Source organism: Megalopta genalis, unplaced genomic scaffold (genome assembly GCF_051020955.1).
Source record: "Megalopta genalis isolate 19385.01 unplaced genomic scaffold, iyMegGena1_principal scaffold0082, whole genome shotgun sequence".
Taxonomy (NCBI): Eukaryota; Metazoa; Arthropoda; class Insecta; order Hymenoptera; family Halictidae; genus Megalopta; species Megalopta genalis.
In genome coordinates, this window is record NW_027476151.1 from 173,179 (window position 1) to 190,374 (window position 17,196).

Consider the following 17,196-nt stretch of genomic DNA (forward strand, 5'->3'; position numbering starts at 1 on the left):
GTCATTACAACGTCATGAAAATTACTGGCTACCACATAAACGTACCCGCATAAAAATAGAGTCTACAACCTCCTCGGAAACTACGTAAACCCTCGCACCCTAAATTCACCCTTCTAGTAACTGATGCCTTAAACATACCGCACTCAACCCTTGCACGCATATTGGGAAGCTAATTTACGACACATTTAGTCAATTAATTTTTCTAAGAACGAAGAAATATCTTGGAATAGTTTAGACCGTAGTCTTTCTACCCCTAATTCACCCTTTCGGCAATCAACATTTGAAGCTTCAACCCTCAATCCCCCGATTTATATTAAAAGGGAAGTACAACATGAACTTACATAATAAAGATATGTAAGTATCTGCGAGCTTCCGAAAATTATGTGAATTTTCCACCCCAAAATTCGTCCCTACTGTAAATTAGATGTACAACACCGCCCCGCAACCAGCTGATTTACATTAAAAAGAGGAGAACCCAGCCGAAATTTACATGACATAAATAATATTAGTATCAACAAACTTTCCAAAATAATACAAACTGCCAACTTTGCACCCCAAACTCACCCCTTTGGGTAACTTGTGTACAAGAGGGGAACCTCGAACCCTTGCTTACAGAATACGTGTAGACAAGAAAATATTATCAGAGCGCAGGGAGTGTCTTAGAATAATCTTAACTGTCAATTTTGCACCTCAAAATCACCCTTTCAATAGTTGATATCTTTATCATCAAGCCTCGGCGCCCTGATTCAGAAAATAAAGGAAAGCTAACTTAAATTTATTTAACGTATTTAATAGAAATGTATTAGCAAACCTGGTCTAAGTCGATTTTATAAAAATACGTCGGCATGCAGAAATATTCCGGAATGATTGTAAATGTTCACTTTGCCCACGATCAATCGGTCATTAACCCTCGACCATTCCATTCACATCGAAAAGGGAAGCCGGACCTTTATTGACTGAAATCAGCATTCGTGAATATTTCACAGTAATTTAAAATACTCACCTTACACCCCAAATTTACTTCAGCAGTAACTAATACACGTCAGTCATTAACCCTGGACCTTTAAATTTATAAGGAAATGGAGTTCTAGCTTAAATCTATTGACAAAAATAAATCAATACTCATCAATATTTCGAAATTATTTTAAATATTAACTATGCACTCCGAATTCACCCCTTCAGTAATTATCACCTTGGTCAACAACCCTTAATTTACATTAGAAAGAAAATCTAGCCAAAATCTATTTATTGAATACATAGGAGCATGTAGACATAAGCAGAAGTGTAACTTAATATTTAAATTAAAATTAAAAAAATTAAAATTTTGAGATTTAAATAATTGAAACTTTGTAATACAAATTCAATTCTTTAGTAATTGATATATTGGAACTCAAGTTCCAACCCTTTAATTTACATTATCCTAAATTTATTCACTAAGTATACATATGTATATCAGCGCAAATAGTATTCTAAATCTTTTCGTCCCTCTCTAAAACCCAAATGAAAAATAACATTTTATTTGCATAATAAATATTTTTTTATCATTTGCAATAATAAATAAATAATTTGTTGAATTATTTGAATGATTTTTTAATGAAATAAAAAATTTTATTATTACTAGCAATATAAAATATCAATTCAATTTGCAATCTTTTTTTTTCACTACACCCCGAACCCTCCATTTCATACGCCATCCACCAAGCTCCATAAAAACCCGTCCACCTAACCTAAACCTTCGACCCTAAAATCCGCAAGAAAAAAAATCGTGACCACTTCCGTCTGCGAGAAATCTTTGCTATCGATGGGCGAACGACTTTTCCAACGGAATTTTTCGGGGACCGAGCGATCTCAGCGACTCTGCGAGATATCTGAAAGCGGCTTACGCAAAAGATCGGCATCGTTCGTTGCCCGGAGCACGAAGGCCAGGAAAATATTTTTCTGGCGTCGATTTTCACGGTCGGGGCACGATCCTCCAATTCATTTCACTGGGTTAGGTCGCGGAGGCTTGAGACTGCATTCTTCCAGTTCACCCACCTCCCCATTTTTTCGTCGACGAAATAAGGGACCCGATAGGAGCCGCGCCAGAAATGGCGGTTAGAGTGTGCGATGGGATCGGCGAGAGTGTGGAGGGGAGAATTTTTGTATTCCGACGTTTGCACGTTCTTTCGACAGATGACACCCGACGCCACACGTCGCACTTTTCGCTCAAAGAGTTGGCCACAATCCACAACTTCGTGCGACTTTTATGAAAATCGGTGTTTTCATGTTTTCGAGGTTTCCTGAATTTGAATGCGCTGTCGATACGAAATGCGACACCAGACGCTATCGACGTACACAAGCATTGTTTCGAACTTATTTTTCGTAGATGTTAATTTTAGTTGAACATTTTATTTTGAACACTTCATTTTAAACATATTGGTTGTGAATACTTTATTTTACACATTTTAGTTGAACATTTTATTTTAAGCATGTTTATCGAACAGTTTGTTTGAACATTTTATTCTAAACATTTTAGTTGTACATTTTACTTTATATATTTTCATTGACCAAGTACTTATTTTTTGTGGATGTCAATATTTTTCTATTTTAGCTACAATATTTGCCTACGATTTTTGACTACAATTATATGATTGGAATATAAAATTTCATACGACGATCTTCGTGTTAAGTAATTTTTGTATTTAATTGTGATAAAAATGTTTACTTAACCAATTTTTTTTAAATAATATTATAGGTCACGTAGTACAAATATATTGTCTAAAGTAGTAATAAAGAATATTATCAGTTATGAACAATATGATTATAGACAATGTAATAAGAAAAACATAATCAATTATAAATATTGTTTAAATTATTGTTACATATGTATTGTTAACTACGGATATGTCTTTTTCTATCGCTCCATTGTGTGGTTTTCGTATGTACAACAGATCCGACGTCCATTTTTTCGTTTTTTTTTCGTAATCCGCTTGATATTTGTATCTGAAAAAAAGATACTACTCCTGAGGACTACTCCTGTTTCCAGCACACTTTTATACAACACTCTGTATATTGTTACCGATATTCTTGTAGAGCATCGAAAGACAAATGCAACGAGTATAATGAATATATACAGTGACTCGCATTAATATTCGGACACGATATTGATACAAGAACAATTGCTCCTTTTTATTGTTTATGATAGTATTATTGAATCAATTGTTTTCTCATACAAAGTAAGTAGAAACATAAATTTTGTTTATTTATTGCACATGTTCTTTTGTATAATAAGCGATGAACAAGATTGTGAGGAAATTTAACGTCACAAAAATATTCGGACAGTGAATGAATTACATTAATTTTATATAAAATGAAAATCTTTTTAATCACGTTATCATAATATTAATATTTTGTCGGTTGACCCTTTTGTTTTATTACTTCATGTAATCGCTTGGGCATGTTACAGATGACTTTATTTAAATAATCCGACGAAATTCGTTTCCATTCGTCTAACAAACGTTGTTTTATCTTTGTTGTTGTCTTTGTAAGTATTGTACGAATTTTGTGGTCCAGTTGATCCCATAAATTTTTAATTGGATTTAAATCAGGCGATTGAGGAGAAGGATGCAGTACTTTTGGACAATTGTTTAACAAATATTCCTGTACAATTCTGACCTTGTGTTTAGGATCACTGTCCTAATAAAACTTAAAACTGTACGTACACCCATATTTATAACACTTGTAATTAAATTTTCTTTAAAAAATGTCCAAATATTTCATTTTATCCATAATACCATCGATAAAAACTAGTTCACCTATACCTACGGACTGTCCGATTATTTTTGTGACGTTAAATTTCGTCACTATCTTGTTTATCGCTTATTATACAAAAGGACATGTGCAATAAATAAACAAAATTTATGTTTCTACTTACTTTAAGGAGTGCTTTATTATATGAGAAAACAATTGATTCAATAATATTGTTGCGAATTACTGCATTTCTTTCGCGTCGCGGCATTTTATTTACAATAAAGTACATAAACTATAATACAACTCAATTCAATTATGTTTGAGATCTTTGGACCGCTCGACGGTCCGATCCCGACTCTTCGATTGTCCGTTGATAACACACCTCCGTGGCAACCCCTCTCTTCTATTATTCTTTAAGGAGGTGTTCACAACAGGGCTGTTTCACATTACAGCCACTTGATTTGGACAAGTCGCCGTAACAATATTATCATAAACATTAAAAAAGAGATATAATTCTTGTAACAATATCGTGTCCGAAACATTAAGTAATCAACTTTCAAACGCAAACATATCGAGGTTAAACAATCGAAAGTATTCAATCATTATACTTGTTGGATTCGTTTCTTCGCCCTTCATCAAAACACGTACGATTCTATTTAAAATTAAACGAAAATAATTTATCAAAAATATTTAAGTTCCTCTGCTTTCAGACGCTACTATCTCAGGATTAAATGACTACAATACTACTCGTCTTATCATGCTCTTGTTACGAGCCGAGGGCCAGGCAGTTTGGGTGGCCGGAGGTTGCATGTAATTGGAATTTTTGGATGAGGTGCGTAGACCAGCCGATGTTTATTTCGACACGGGTAGCTACCTTTAAAATTAGGATAAGGTGTTTGGAGAAATTGATATTAGGGTTAGAAAAGAAATAAAGATATACCTCGAGCGGTTAAGATATATCTTGGTGGGTTATACCAACTACTGGTTTGAAACAGGAGGTGGAAATGATTAAACTTGAAACCAAAGAAAACTGGTAAAAACTAAATTATTACGCGTTGGGTTTTACAACTGTAAGTAAGTTTTCGCGGAAGAAGAATTGAAACTCGATGTTACTAATGTTTCCGCGTCGACGAATGACTCGAAACTAGCCCAATTCCCGGTCGCGTTTGGGCCCTTTATATAGTCAGTTTTTCTGTGGAAAAATGGTAGTGGGGATGATCCTATGTGGTCCGACTCCAGAAATGTTCGTCGTCGTACTCTCTCGGAGGTACTCGACTCGCGATATACAAATGAATCCCCGGCTGGCTGGCGCCAGCCTGGCGTATGCCTTCAGGAGGGAATATAAAAAATTCGTGGGAAGATTCTCCGTACGTTACACTCTAAAAGGCTCTTGAAAGCAAGCTACGAAATTCTTTTATTTCCGAATACCACAATCTGCGAAGCTTCAGAAAATCGGGTCTGCTTTATTCTACGTCCACCGAGATGGATATCCGGCGATCGTAATCCGCCGTTCGCAGAAGTCAGGAGACCAGAAACATAAAAACAACCGTGTCGCTGAAATTTCGCAACTCCATGTATCGGATTAACCGTCGGAAGACGGTTTCGATGGTCGCGGGCAACGTCTTACGACCGTTAGTCTATACGTACTCCGAATATCGTTTTCCGGCAAATTTTTTTTTGGGGGGGGGATAGTACTGCTATGCTCCATAAGGTACGGAAGAAAGCGGTGGAGGGGGACGGAACTAAAGGAAACCAGAAATCCTGCTGGATGATTGGCTTCTATCTTCAGTACGATCGGGTCGCGCCGTTTATTTACAACACAGAGGCAACCTTTAGCGAACACCAACGACGACCCCCCACCCCACCCCGATCCAGCACCTAAAGGTGTCGGTGATGCAGCCACGTAGTGTTTGCACTCGTGGTTGGAGTGGCGAAAGCGACGATTCGTTACCGGGAAACACGCGAGTGTCGATCGAGTTTTCCTTCTTCGGTTTCGGCGGCGCTGTTGGTGCGGCGAGTTTATTGGAAATTTGTGGCGACGGCGGGGAATATCAATTTTGGTGGGACGTGACTGGGAACAGGTTTTTGGCAGCGTTAAAAGGAACGCATTGAAATTGCGTATCGCTTCTAACGGTTAAGATTCGAATTAAAAAATGCGATCAATTACGAAGAATATTATTTTTGGTTTATGGACCGTCGAGGTCATTTCAACCCGTGGCGTTTGGATCATTGCTTAACACGTTCGCCCGCAGCATAAAGAACGTCATATTAATGTTCTGAATATAATTATTTAAAATTATAGCACATAGCATGATATTTAGAGAATTGATGCCTTCACTTTGGCGGCATTTTCATCATGTCGCGTAAGATGATACAATGTATTTAATGCAATAAATACAATAAATATAACTATGCTGATAGCGAACGTAACATAATTTAATTACTCAGCTTTTGGCAATTATGTAAAATACTAGAAATAGTATTTAATGTATTACATTATATTATATATAATGTACAGTTTTTAGTATGATATACAGTATAAATGTATTTAATTATACTATATAATACACGATATAATAATTTAGTATAATATACAGTATAATATATATATATATATATATATATATATATATATATATATATATATATTTATATACCATATATATATTATACTGTATATTATACTAAATTATTATATTGTATATTATATAGTATAATTATATAGTATAATTATATATATATATATATATATATATACATAATTATAATTATATATTATAAAATATAAAAAATGTTAATTTAATAATATTTTATTAATTATATATATATATTTATATATAAAATATATATAATTAATAATATTATCAAATTTACATTTTTTATATTTTTTTATTGCTGCAGCATTTAATACATTATTACCGTATTAAATTATGCATTAACCTAATAAGAATGGTTTAGTACGATTACATTGTGTATAATGTTATTGATCCTGGAATTCCTAATAAATTAAACATTATTTAAAATCATGGAAATTTGAGTTCCTCGTTGTATTATTCAAATATTTTAATGATGCAACAATCTAGTTATCGTTATTTATGCGATAGTAATTATTGATATCTAAATTCCTCATAAATGTGATATCAATAAATAATCATTGTACGTCATATAACAAACATTGTTAAAAAGAACAATATGAGACAATTTTAAACAATATCATATGAAAATATAACATTGAGCATCATATATCCCATAAATTTAATATAAAATTCGTATCGATGTTATTATAATTCCGTTCAATATTATTGGAGCTTTAATACCTGAACAAAAAATATTATTTAATATCATGAGAGTTGAAGTTCTCTACAAAAAATATTATTAAATTATTATTATATATGTTATTATATATATTAAAATATTATATTCTCGAACTTAAAATTCATATTATCCTAACATTAATTAGTGTCGTTAAAATTCAAATTGCTGTTAAATTGACATAAACTAATATGATGAGAGGTATTATTGTTTCCTGTTGTCGAAATATAAATTTCTTATAAGCTAATATTGATTTCGTGAGAGACTGGATGTGGTTTGTGGTGAGTGGACGGTGACAAGGTGACTATGTACATATAATATTATACGATATTGGCTGTAATGTAATTAGAACTCGCCATTTGTGATTGTGATTGGAGTATGATGAATATTGTAATGCGACTGTAATTACATGCTATTAGGAGAAGATGATTGATTAAAACCATCAACCCAATTATATGTATATTAAATATAGAAAATAGTATAATACACACACAATAATTTTTTTTTTGTTAAGTTACACAATTTTGCTTCGTGTAATGTTTAAAAGTGTAAAATGATGATAACGAAAATTTTATCATTTATAATATTGTTTGTTATATTCCCCGCCTATTTTATATCTTCTACACTTTCTAAAATTTTTGGTATTTCTATATTTGATCATTGGTAATTAGTTATTAATTTTATTTGTCATTTATATTAGTACTACCACGATTTACAGCGGGTATTTTTTATAGTTTTCCCCCAGTTTACATATCTTACAATTTTTAAATTTCTAGTACTTGTATATTTGACTATTGCATTTTCTGTAGACTCTATATTTTTCGTAATCACAACTTACACCGGTCTTTTTTTATAGTTTTCCCCTATTTTGCATCTTTCATAATTTTTAAATTTTTAGTTCTTGTGTATTTGACTATTCCATTTACGTAGTTTCTATATTTTAGTGTTTCTATATTCGCCAGTTGCATTTTAGTGGTTTCTATGGCTTTAGTATTTCTATATTTGATTATTACATTCGTGCAGTTTTTATATTTTTAATATTTCTTTATTTATTACGTGTACTCTATTTATATTGTTTATACATATAGCCAAATATAAAAATACTAAAATGTAGAAGCTACATGAATTCAAAAATTCAGTAAATTTTATATTTGTTGTATATTAATAATCTATATTATAATATAATAATATAATAAATATAATATATATAGTAATATATAATAAATAGTATCCATATTTGAATATATCTACATTTGATTACTGAATTTATATAGTTTCTACATTTTACTATCTTTATATTTGATTATTGTATTTCGTCAAGTTTCTAATATTTCTATCATTTTCTTCTTAATTGTATTTTGCATGTATCGGAATTCTGCCATGTATTACAACGATTCTTACAATCATTGAGCTTCTGCTGTGATTTTTTAATGTATAGTATTTCTACAGTCGACGACATTTATCATTTGATGGATCGTGCGAAATCATTCGGCTCGAATTCACATTTAACTAAACTCGAATAGCGGAATTATGTTTGATGCGAGATTTTCGCGGAAAATTTTGCGAAACTCTCAACGGTATTGATCGACGAGAAAGAGAATGATCGACTTTCGAGTTCACGTCGTATTTGTTGCATAGGGGATTATGGATTTGATGGATTGATAATGAGCCAGCTATCAGCGCAAGGATTATTTCGTACTGGTTTCGTGAATGTTTGATAAGCTTCGATTAGGCCACTGATTTTACATGTCTATATAAAATATACATTTGTTGTTGTAATAATCTCTGTGCAATTCGTCAGGAGAAATTCATTATCGAACGTATTCTCCTTTTAATAATTGGGAACTATTTTAATGAAATTTGTTCATAATAATTATTATTATTATTATTATTTCCTCTGCAGTTCGATGAAAATTAACGAGAGAAAATCACCTTCTATAAACAAATACAACCGCGTATTATTCTTACGATTATTTCAACATTCATTTAAATTGAATTTATGTGTAATGATAATTAAATATTACATTGGTTGAAGTTACGTGAAAATCAAGAACAGAAAACATTTTCCATAAATAAATATATTTATTTTAATTATAATATTTATTTTAGTTACGAACTTATATGAAATAATTATTAAAACCTATTTTCAAAGAAGTTTCATGAAGATCGTGGAGAATAAAATCATTAGTAATAAATGGATATGTACACGTACATTTTTGTTAAAGATTGTCTCAATGTTTATTTAATTTTCAAATCATTCATAATTGATAATTATTTCATTGGTAATTAAGTAGAAATCTTCAGAATTAAAGTTTTCTTGTACATATATACATAAATATAAAGTTAAAAAAATTGTGTCTAAAAATATAGCAGTAATTTTCTTTCGAAAAGAAAACTTTCGAAATCATAATTAATATTGCTTGGTCATCTCTCGGCTCGCTAATGTGCTTCAATAATCAAACACAGCTATAATTCCGAAGAGTTCCATGCCATAATTATCACGTTCGAAAATTCAATTATTGTATAATATGAGAATCAATTCTATTTAGTATTTCACGAAACCGAAATATGGATGTATATAAATTCCATAATTGATATACAAGGAAATTCATTTATTTAATAACGAGAAAGCTACGTATTTAGTGTATCACGAATGAAAACAATAATTGAAACAATTTTTAATTAGTTATATAATATTTTCGGGATTATTTTTATTAAAATTGTATAATTGATATAACTGCGGAATCGAATGATGCGAGAGAAGTGAAAATCAATGTATTCAATGATCGGCTGATGATTGAGAAGTGAGAGGCGATTGAGATTGTTATTTACATATGTCGAGAATATAGTGCGTGAAATTAGCGTAAATATTCGCGTGTATATTTTAATTTTTTGTACAATCAATTGACAATATAAATTGATGAAATTTGATTATCAACAGTATACAACAACTCTGAAAATTCTTCGACATTTTGCTTTTATTGAAATTCCTTAATAACATATCATTTAATATCATCGAAATTCAAATTGCTGTAAATTTTCGCATTAGCATTGCTGAAATTAAAATTCGTATTAATCTAACATTAACTGGTGTCGTTCAAATTGTAATTGCTATAAAATTAACATAAGCTATGTGGTCTGGCTAGAACTTACTATTGTTATAATTTATATTATTTACCATTATAAATTGATAAAATATGATTATCAACAATGTTGAACAATATAAAATTCTTATGATATTTCAATTTTTATTTTAAATTTCGTTCGAAGAATCGCTGTTCTTGTCAACAACCAAACTTCGTCTGAGGAATAATTACCCTTCCACAAAATTCAACTATTCCGATCCCTTCATTATAAAGTTTTTAATATTCGTATAGCCTCGGGCTATTTATAAATTCCTCGGAGAAAAAATTTTACAGATTCTCCGACGTAATTAACCCCTTGAAATACGATTTCTTTCATTGTCATGTTGATTAGCATACTCTGTCGTTAATAAATTCTACACGAGACAGAAAATTTATATTTGTTACATTATATGACTGCATTGTTTTAAATGACAACATATTCAATTTTTATTGTAACATATTTTTGAATATTTAGTACATATCGAATATATATCATTCGAGCAAGGAGGGGATAGTTTTACCCTTAAAAATATAAACGAAGGAAAGAAATTCAAATTTTTAATATCTTTAAGTTTTTATCTTAAATTTTTTTAATATCTGGTGCAATTTTAAAAATATGGAAGTTCTATCTCAAAGAAAATAAAAAGGGGTGCAAAATCTAATTTTCGCTGGAAGTAATTTCTTAATATCCAATAAAATTGTAGAAATAATTATGCAGAGAGGGAAACATCTACAAGATACCACATTCATTCAGGGGGTAGTTTCGTACTACGAAAAATAAAAAGGGATGAAACATTTAATTTTCACTGCAAATATTTTATTAATATACGGTAAAATTTTAGAAATAAACATGGAGATAGGTAATATCTAGATATCGTTATTAAGGCGGTAGTTTCACCCTGAAGAAAGTAAGGAAGGCATGAAAAATTTAATTTATGTTATAAACAGCTTTTTAATGTCATGAGAATTTTGATAACATATACAAAAATAGGGTAACATCTACATATCGCAATTAAAAAGGGGCTGTTCCGCTCTAAAAGAAAATAGGTAAAGGGGATAAAAAGTTCAAATTTTATTATACGCATTATTTTAATACCTGATAAATTTGCAAAATATACAAGAAAATGGGATAACATCAGGATGTCGTTGTTAAAGGGGCAGTTTCACCGTGCAGAAAATAAAAAGGGGATGAAAATTTTTTGTTCAGGAGCAATTAAAATTATGAAATAAAATTGTCCGACATTCATAATTTCGACATAAAAATCATCGAAAAATCGTAAATTATCCGTCGCGACGCGTGCTCACGAGCCAGAATCAGCGTAATCGTTTAACTCCTGCGAAATTTGCCCTAATCGCGATCATCTGAAGCTGTAGTGACTCCGTGTCATTGTTACAAGTGCGCCAACGATATTTCACCAAATTCTGATTCGCTGGATCAACCGAAACTTGCTGGACCAATTGAATTTCGGCGGCCGGGGGTGGCCAGCCGCCTTCGTAAAGGTCGCGCGAACATGATAATCACATTTCCGACTCAGCGCGAATATTTTTGGCTCTACGCACGGCCGGCACTACACCATAAATCGCACGAAACGAAAAATGGTTCGATGGAACTCGAGCGATAAGCGAAAATGAAACTTTGTTGGTCATTTTTCAAATTCGCGTGCTTCTGATAAGTTCGAAACGTTTCTCCGGCGTATGAAATCACCGTGATTCTGTGGAACGAAGTATTCCCTTTCCAACGAATCCAAGAACGTTGATCTGCGATACTTTGTTGCAAATTTATAGCAGTTTTGAAAAAAAGTATACAAGATTAATGTGATTTCTGAGGTCGTGGAATTCTAGGCGAACATTTTTCGAAATTCAGAATACCATAACTTCGTTAAAAAATATCGTAGGGTGGTGTTTTTCTACTCATTTTAGAAGTCCAATTTCCCAGTTTCGTAGCATCTTAATTCTCCTGTTTTATAAATTTTATTTCGTTAATACCCTGCACTGTAAATAAAAATGGTTCCGTCCTGTCGATTTCTCATATTCGCATAGATCTGAGTGGTTCAAAAAATTGTTTGGCAAACGCAATCACAATTATTTTAACGAACGAAGTCTCCCCTTTCGAATGAGCCCGAAAGTATTGATCTATGATTTTTGTTTGCCATCGTATAGCACCTTGGATTCTCTTCCGAATGAAATTCTGAAATTCAAAATACCGTAACTTTGTTAACAAAAAAAACTGTAGAATGGTGTTCTTAGATACATTTCAAAGGGTGAAATCTTCGCTTTCGCGCCGTTTGGATTATTTAGTATTAGTGCCCGATCGCGAGTGCCTGATCTCCGTTCCTTCATGAAGTGGCTGAAACGACGAGAAACCTGGCAGAAAAGTATAAATTTCATTGTTTTGTTTCTACACTTTTCATTGATAAGTGTTACATCGACGAGATTGCATAGCGAATATATTTTAGCCAATTGGTGTTATTTCAATCATTTCGATGATAATTTTAATGACAATAATTTCAAGGATAATAATTTCAAAGATAATAATTTCGAGAATTATATTTCCAAAGACAACAATTTCGGAGACAACACTTTCTAGAATAACAATTACAAAGATAGTAATTTCTAGGATAACAATTTCAAAAATAATAATTTCTAGAATAATTTCTGGGATAATTTCGAAGGTAATAATTTCGAAGATAGTAATTTCGAAGATAATGATTTCGAAGATATCAATGTCGAAGATAACAATTTTGAAGATAACAATTTCGAAAATGATAATTTCAGAATTAATAATTTCAAAGATGATAATTTCGAAGATAATAATTGACAATTTCGGTCGAAATTATAGAAATCCTGTTAAATACAAGCAAATACTAAATAAAATATAATTTTCTTGACATTGCGATATCTTCTGAACCGTCGATTAGTTCTTTATTTTCTTGGCTACAACAGTGAAGTCACGATGCTCCTTCCCTATTCTCTTGCGGAACGATACGTCACTATAACGAAAGCCCCTGTAATTAATCCTTTCCAAGACCTTTAAGCGGCACCTCCTCGCGATGATCTGCGCGTAATTGGAAGTCATGATTGCAGTCACTAACTTCGGTATGCTCAGAAAATTATGGATCACGCTATTAATTCCAGTGTCAGATATCGGTACTTTCACTTGCTGTCCATTATTCAGCGCATTGGCAACCTCCACGGACACGGACACTAAGCCCTCGCCAATTTTTCGCTGCTGCATCTCCGGCAGCGTAGCCAGGAACATCAACTCCATAATACAATCAATATTATAATATTTGAATAAATTTATCTTGCTGTGTATAGCAATCAGAAAATCTACGTAGCCCCTGGCCCGGTGATGTACGCAATTATCCTTGAATCTTTCAAGCCAACTCTTTTGGCAAGGTCGCCAGAGGACCGGGCGATGTCGACGAAACGGTGGGCGCCCACACGGACGTCGCGGGTTAGTTACAGGATCTCTCGGCATCGGATGATCTCTCAATATCTTAATTTTATTGAGAACAACACCAACAACTTCCCCAGTCTTGACGTCGACTGCAACAATGCTGACACCGTCTTTAGCAATTTCCACACAGAGCTCCTCGAGCGCTCTGACGCTACAAGGCGCCGATATCAGATTTACGGCTTTGCAGATGCTCTCGTTGGGGAAAAAGCTTTTCCTTATTACTTGTAATGCTCCCTCCAAAGTATCCTCCGTCAGAGACTCGAACTCGATTTCTCCACCTTCTATGGAGCCCCACTCAATGCAGGATTCAGTATTAGTTCTGGAACTGAACGAAAAGAAACAATTAATTAGTATGCACGTAATATTAAACGGTATATTAAACGACGGAAGCTTTAATCGAATCAAGTTTCCAGAAACGTTTGGAGATACAGTAATGTCTCCCTAACTGACGCTCGGATTACGCACAGAAATGGACAATCTGGGAAGAGGAGACACGATTACTCGAGCCTCGCGGCTCGTTTTTATAGTTATCGGTGAATCGACAACTTTGTAGACGACTCGTTTTTATAAGCGAATAGATTGGAAATATCTATACGCCAGGATTAAACACATTTTTCCGTTCCGAAAAACTTGCAATTTCTCGATCCATCCGTTTCGAATGGCACGATGTTTCAATGCGCATACTTCTAAATTCATAATTTCGAAATTATCTGGTTTCTGTAGTTTCTGATTTTTAAGATTCCAATTCCAATTCAAATCAAATTGACGGTTTTTAAATTCTCTGATTTATAAATTTACAATTTCGAAGTCAGCTGATTTCTATATGATCAAATTTTTAAGATTTCAATTTCTAAATTCTTTGATTTATAAATTCACGATTTTTCAGTTTTCTGAAATTTTAATTGTTATCAACTGGTTTCTAAATGTTCTAGTTCTTACCGTTTCGATTTCTGAATTGTTTGATTTCTGCATTTACGCTTTTTAAGATTTCCGACTCTTAAATTTACAAATTTTTAAATCATCTGCTTCCCAAATTTTCTAAATCTTATCATTTTAATTTCTAAATTCTTTGATTTACAAATTCACGATTTTTAAGTTCTCCGATTTCTATATATATAAATGTACATTTTTTAAATTATCTAGTATTTAAATTTTCTAATTTTCAAGATTTCAATTTACAAATTTGAATAATCGTATCTCCTCTTCCCGACTTGTCCATCTTCGTGCACTATCCGAGCGTCAATTAGGGAGAATTCTCCGTATCCGGCCAAAATAGAGGTTGACTCATATCTCGATGAAAAATATATTTTATTTATAAATATTTAAATTCGTAAAAATAAATTGTCTTTCTTATACCCGACACACGGAAAACATTAGTCAAAACAAGTGACTGAAGAATGTTCGCGGAAGAATATAGCAAAAATGTACGTACCATTCCATTTTAGTTCACTAAGAAATTCTCACTATACTTCACTGGGAAAATTAACTGAGAAAATTCGCCGAGGTCTTCGCACTGATCACTGCTGCACTGATCACAGAATGAGTGTTTCCGTTGACATCGGCAGGCTATTTATACTGTCCTTGCTAAAGGACAGAACGTCCTAATCAGCAAAGACGAACAATGACAAAAGGATACTACCCGAAAAAAAATGCGCCAGGTATGAAAACGTCTCCCGTGGAAAACCATTAGCCACCGCGGCCGGCTATCAGGTAAGCACATGTACCTGCGATGACCGGTCGTGTCATACGGATTTTACAAGGATCGGTTCGTTCGGTTAAATTAAAAGAAAAAGAACAGCGGCGGATTAGGCCGAGCTAGTGCAAATGAGTCAATTGAAGGAACCATTGTAAACAGGCTCGCACCGAGCCTTGATGAAAATTATGATTTGCAAGGGAAAGCAGAACCTACGGGGACTAATTAGGGCCTGGTTATTTACAGTACCTTTGTTATTGGATATATTTACAGGGTGAAGTTATCGAAAACATGTTCCTACAAAAGTTGTTTAGCATGAAAGGGGGCATTCGATGGTATGAAGAATTTTCCTGCAGGTATAGTGATGCGGGAGATATCCAAGTGGAATTAATGTTTTCAAATGTCATCTTTGTATAGCGATGCCGAGAGATCTGTTACATACGAAAAATATAAGGATATGAAACAGTTATTACATTATGTAACGCCTGTGCATCATGACTATTTCAAAACACCGCCACATAAAGAGAGTAAATAAATAATAACAATATCTTATTTTAAGTTTAACAATATATAAATATATTTAACGTTCAAAATAAGAAACGAGACTCCTATTTTATTTATTGTAATTATTAATAAACAAAATTATATGGATTAATAGAAAATATATTTCGAATGATATTTAAAATTTCATAATTGAAATTAAATGATTATTACAATTGACTAATTATGAAAATGATGTAAGTCCATTTAAAGCCAGCAAACATGTATTACTTTGGTTAAATTACATATTGATAAATTAGTAGTATTTTATTTTTTTATACATAATATAACAGCTGTCTGTTGAAACGAACAACGTGATATTATTTCATGTAGTAAAATGATATAAATGCAATGCATATGCGACAAATGAACGCAAGTCGCTAGCTGAAATCTACACATGCATTCGACTGTGCACTAGCAAAAGTCCAGAAAAGCTGTTATTGAAATTAATTTCTCAATGCCATAAATAAAGTTTTTATTTTCAAATAAAACTTTTTTTAATAATCGCTCTATTTGTCATAGCGTGTCATAGCGTATTAGGGATTTCAATTTTGTATCGCGCCTCGGGCACCAGTACGCATTAATCCGCCAATGCTTGGGAGGGCTCTTTATTTCGCCCTTGCTGAAGAACAGAGAACTCGTATTCGTCAAGGACGAACAATGCCGGCGAAAAAGATGCCGGGCGTGAAAATGCCTCGCGAATACAACCCTTGGTCGCCGAGACCGGCCATCAGCTATATGTATACAGTGAGTCCCACTAACATTCGAACACTTCTCAAGGCGCAATTTTAACTTTTTTAAAATTAGAGTAGACGATTTGAATTTTTTTTAGAACATAGAGGGACCTGTATAATAGACAATGTTACAATTTTGCTATTACATGCTTGGAATGACAAAACAAAGTAAAAGTCTCTCGTTGTTTAACTTTCTTATCTGAGGAAGCTATTTTTGATCAATTTTAGGCTAATTTTGCCGATTTTGCCGATTTTTCGAACTTCGAGATATTTAACTAATGAATGTTTAATAAAATATTTATAAATAATTTCAATATATATCATTAGTTAATTATATTTATTAATAATGATAAAATCTATAAATTTCGAATACTTCTTTTGAAATATGAAGGTTAATTATTTAAAAATAAAAAAGGATGTTTATATTATGAAATCTAACGAAAATGTAAAAAATGCGTCTTGTTGATCTCGGTAAGTTATACGCATGCTGAAAATTTCATTGAAATCGTTTAACGCAATGGTAAGTTACAAACGTTAAAAGATTGTAAAAATTGCAAATTTCTCACACTTCTTGATAAAACGTGCGATTTTTGCGATCATTAA

General features: G+C 32.6%; 1 protein-coding gene across 1 annotated transcript; it reads right to left on the reverse strand.

Moving 5' to 3' along the window:
* Window positions 1-105: 105 nt before the first annotated feature.
* On the reverse strand, window positions 106-15,154 carry LOC143261997 (uncharacterized). Its single transcript, XM_076528019.1, has 3 exons — window positions 15,059-15,154; window positions 13,259-13,951; window positions 106-169 (listed from the first exon to the last, which is right to left on the reverse strand). Exons 1-3 carry the CDS (start codon window positions 15,064-15,066, stop codon window positions 106-108), a joined length of 765 nt encoding a protein of 254 aa, XP_076384134.1. The 5' UTR covers window positions 15,067-15,154.
* Between the last annotated feature and the right edge of the window lie 2,042 nt (window positions 15,155-17,196).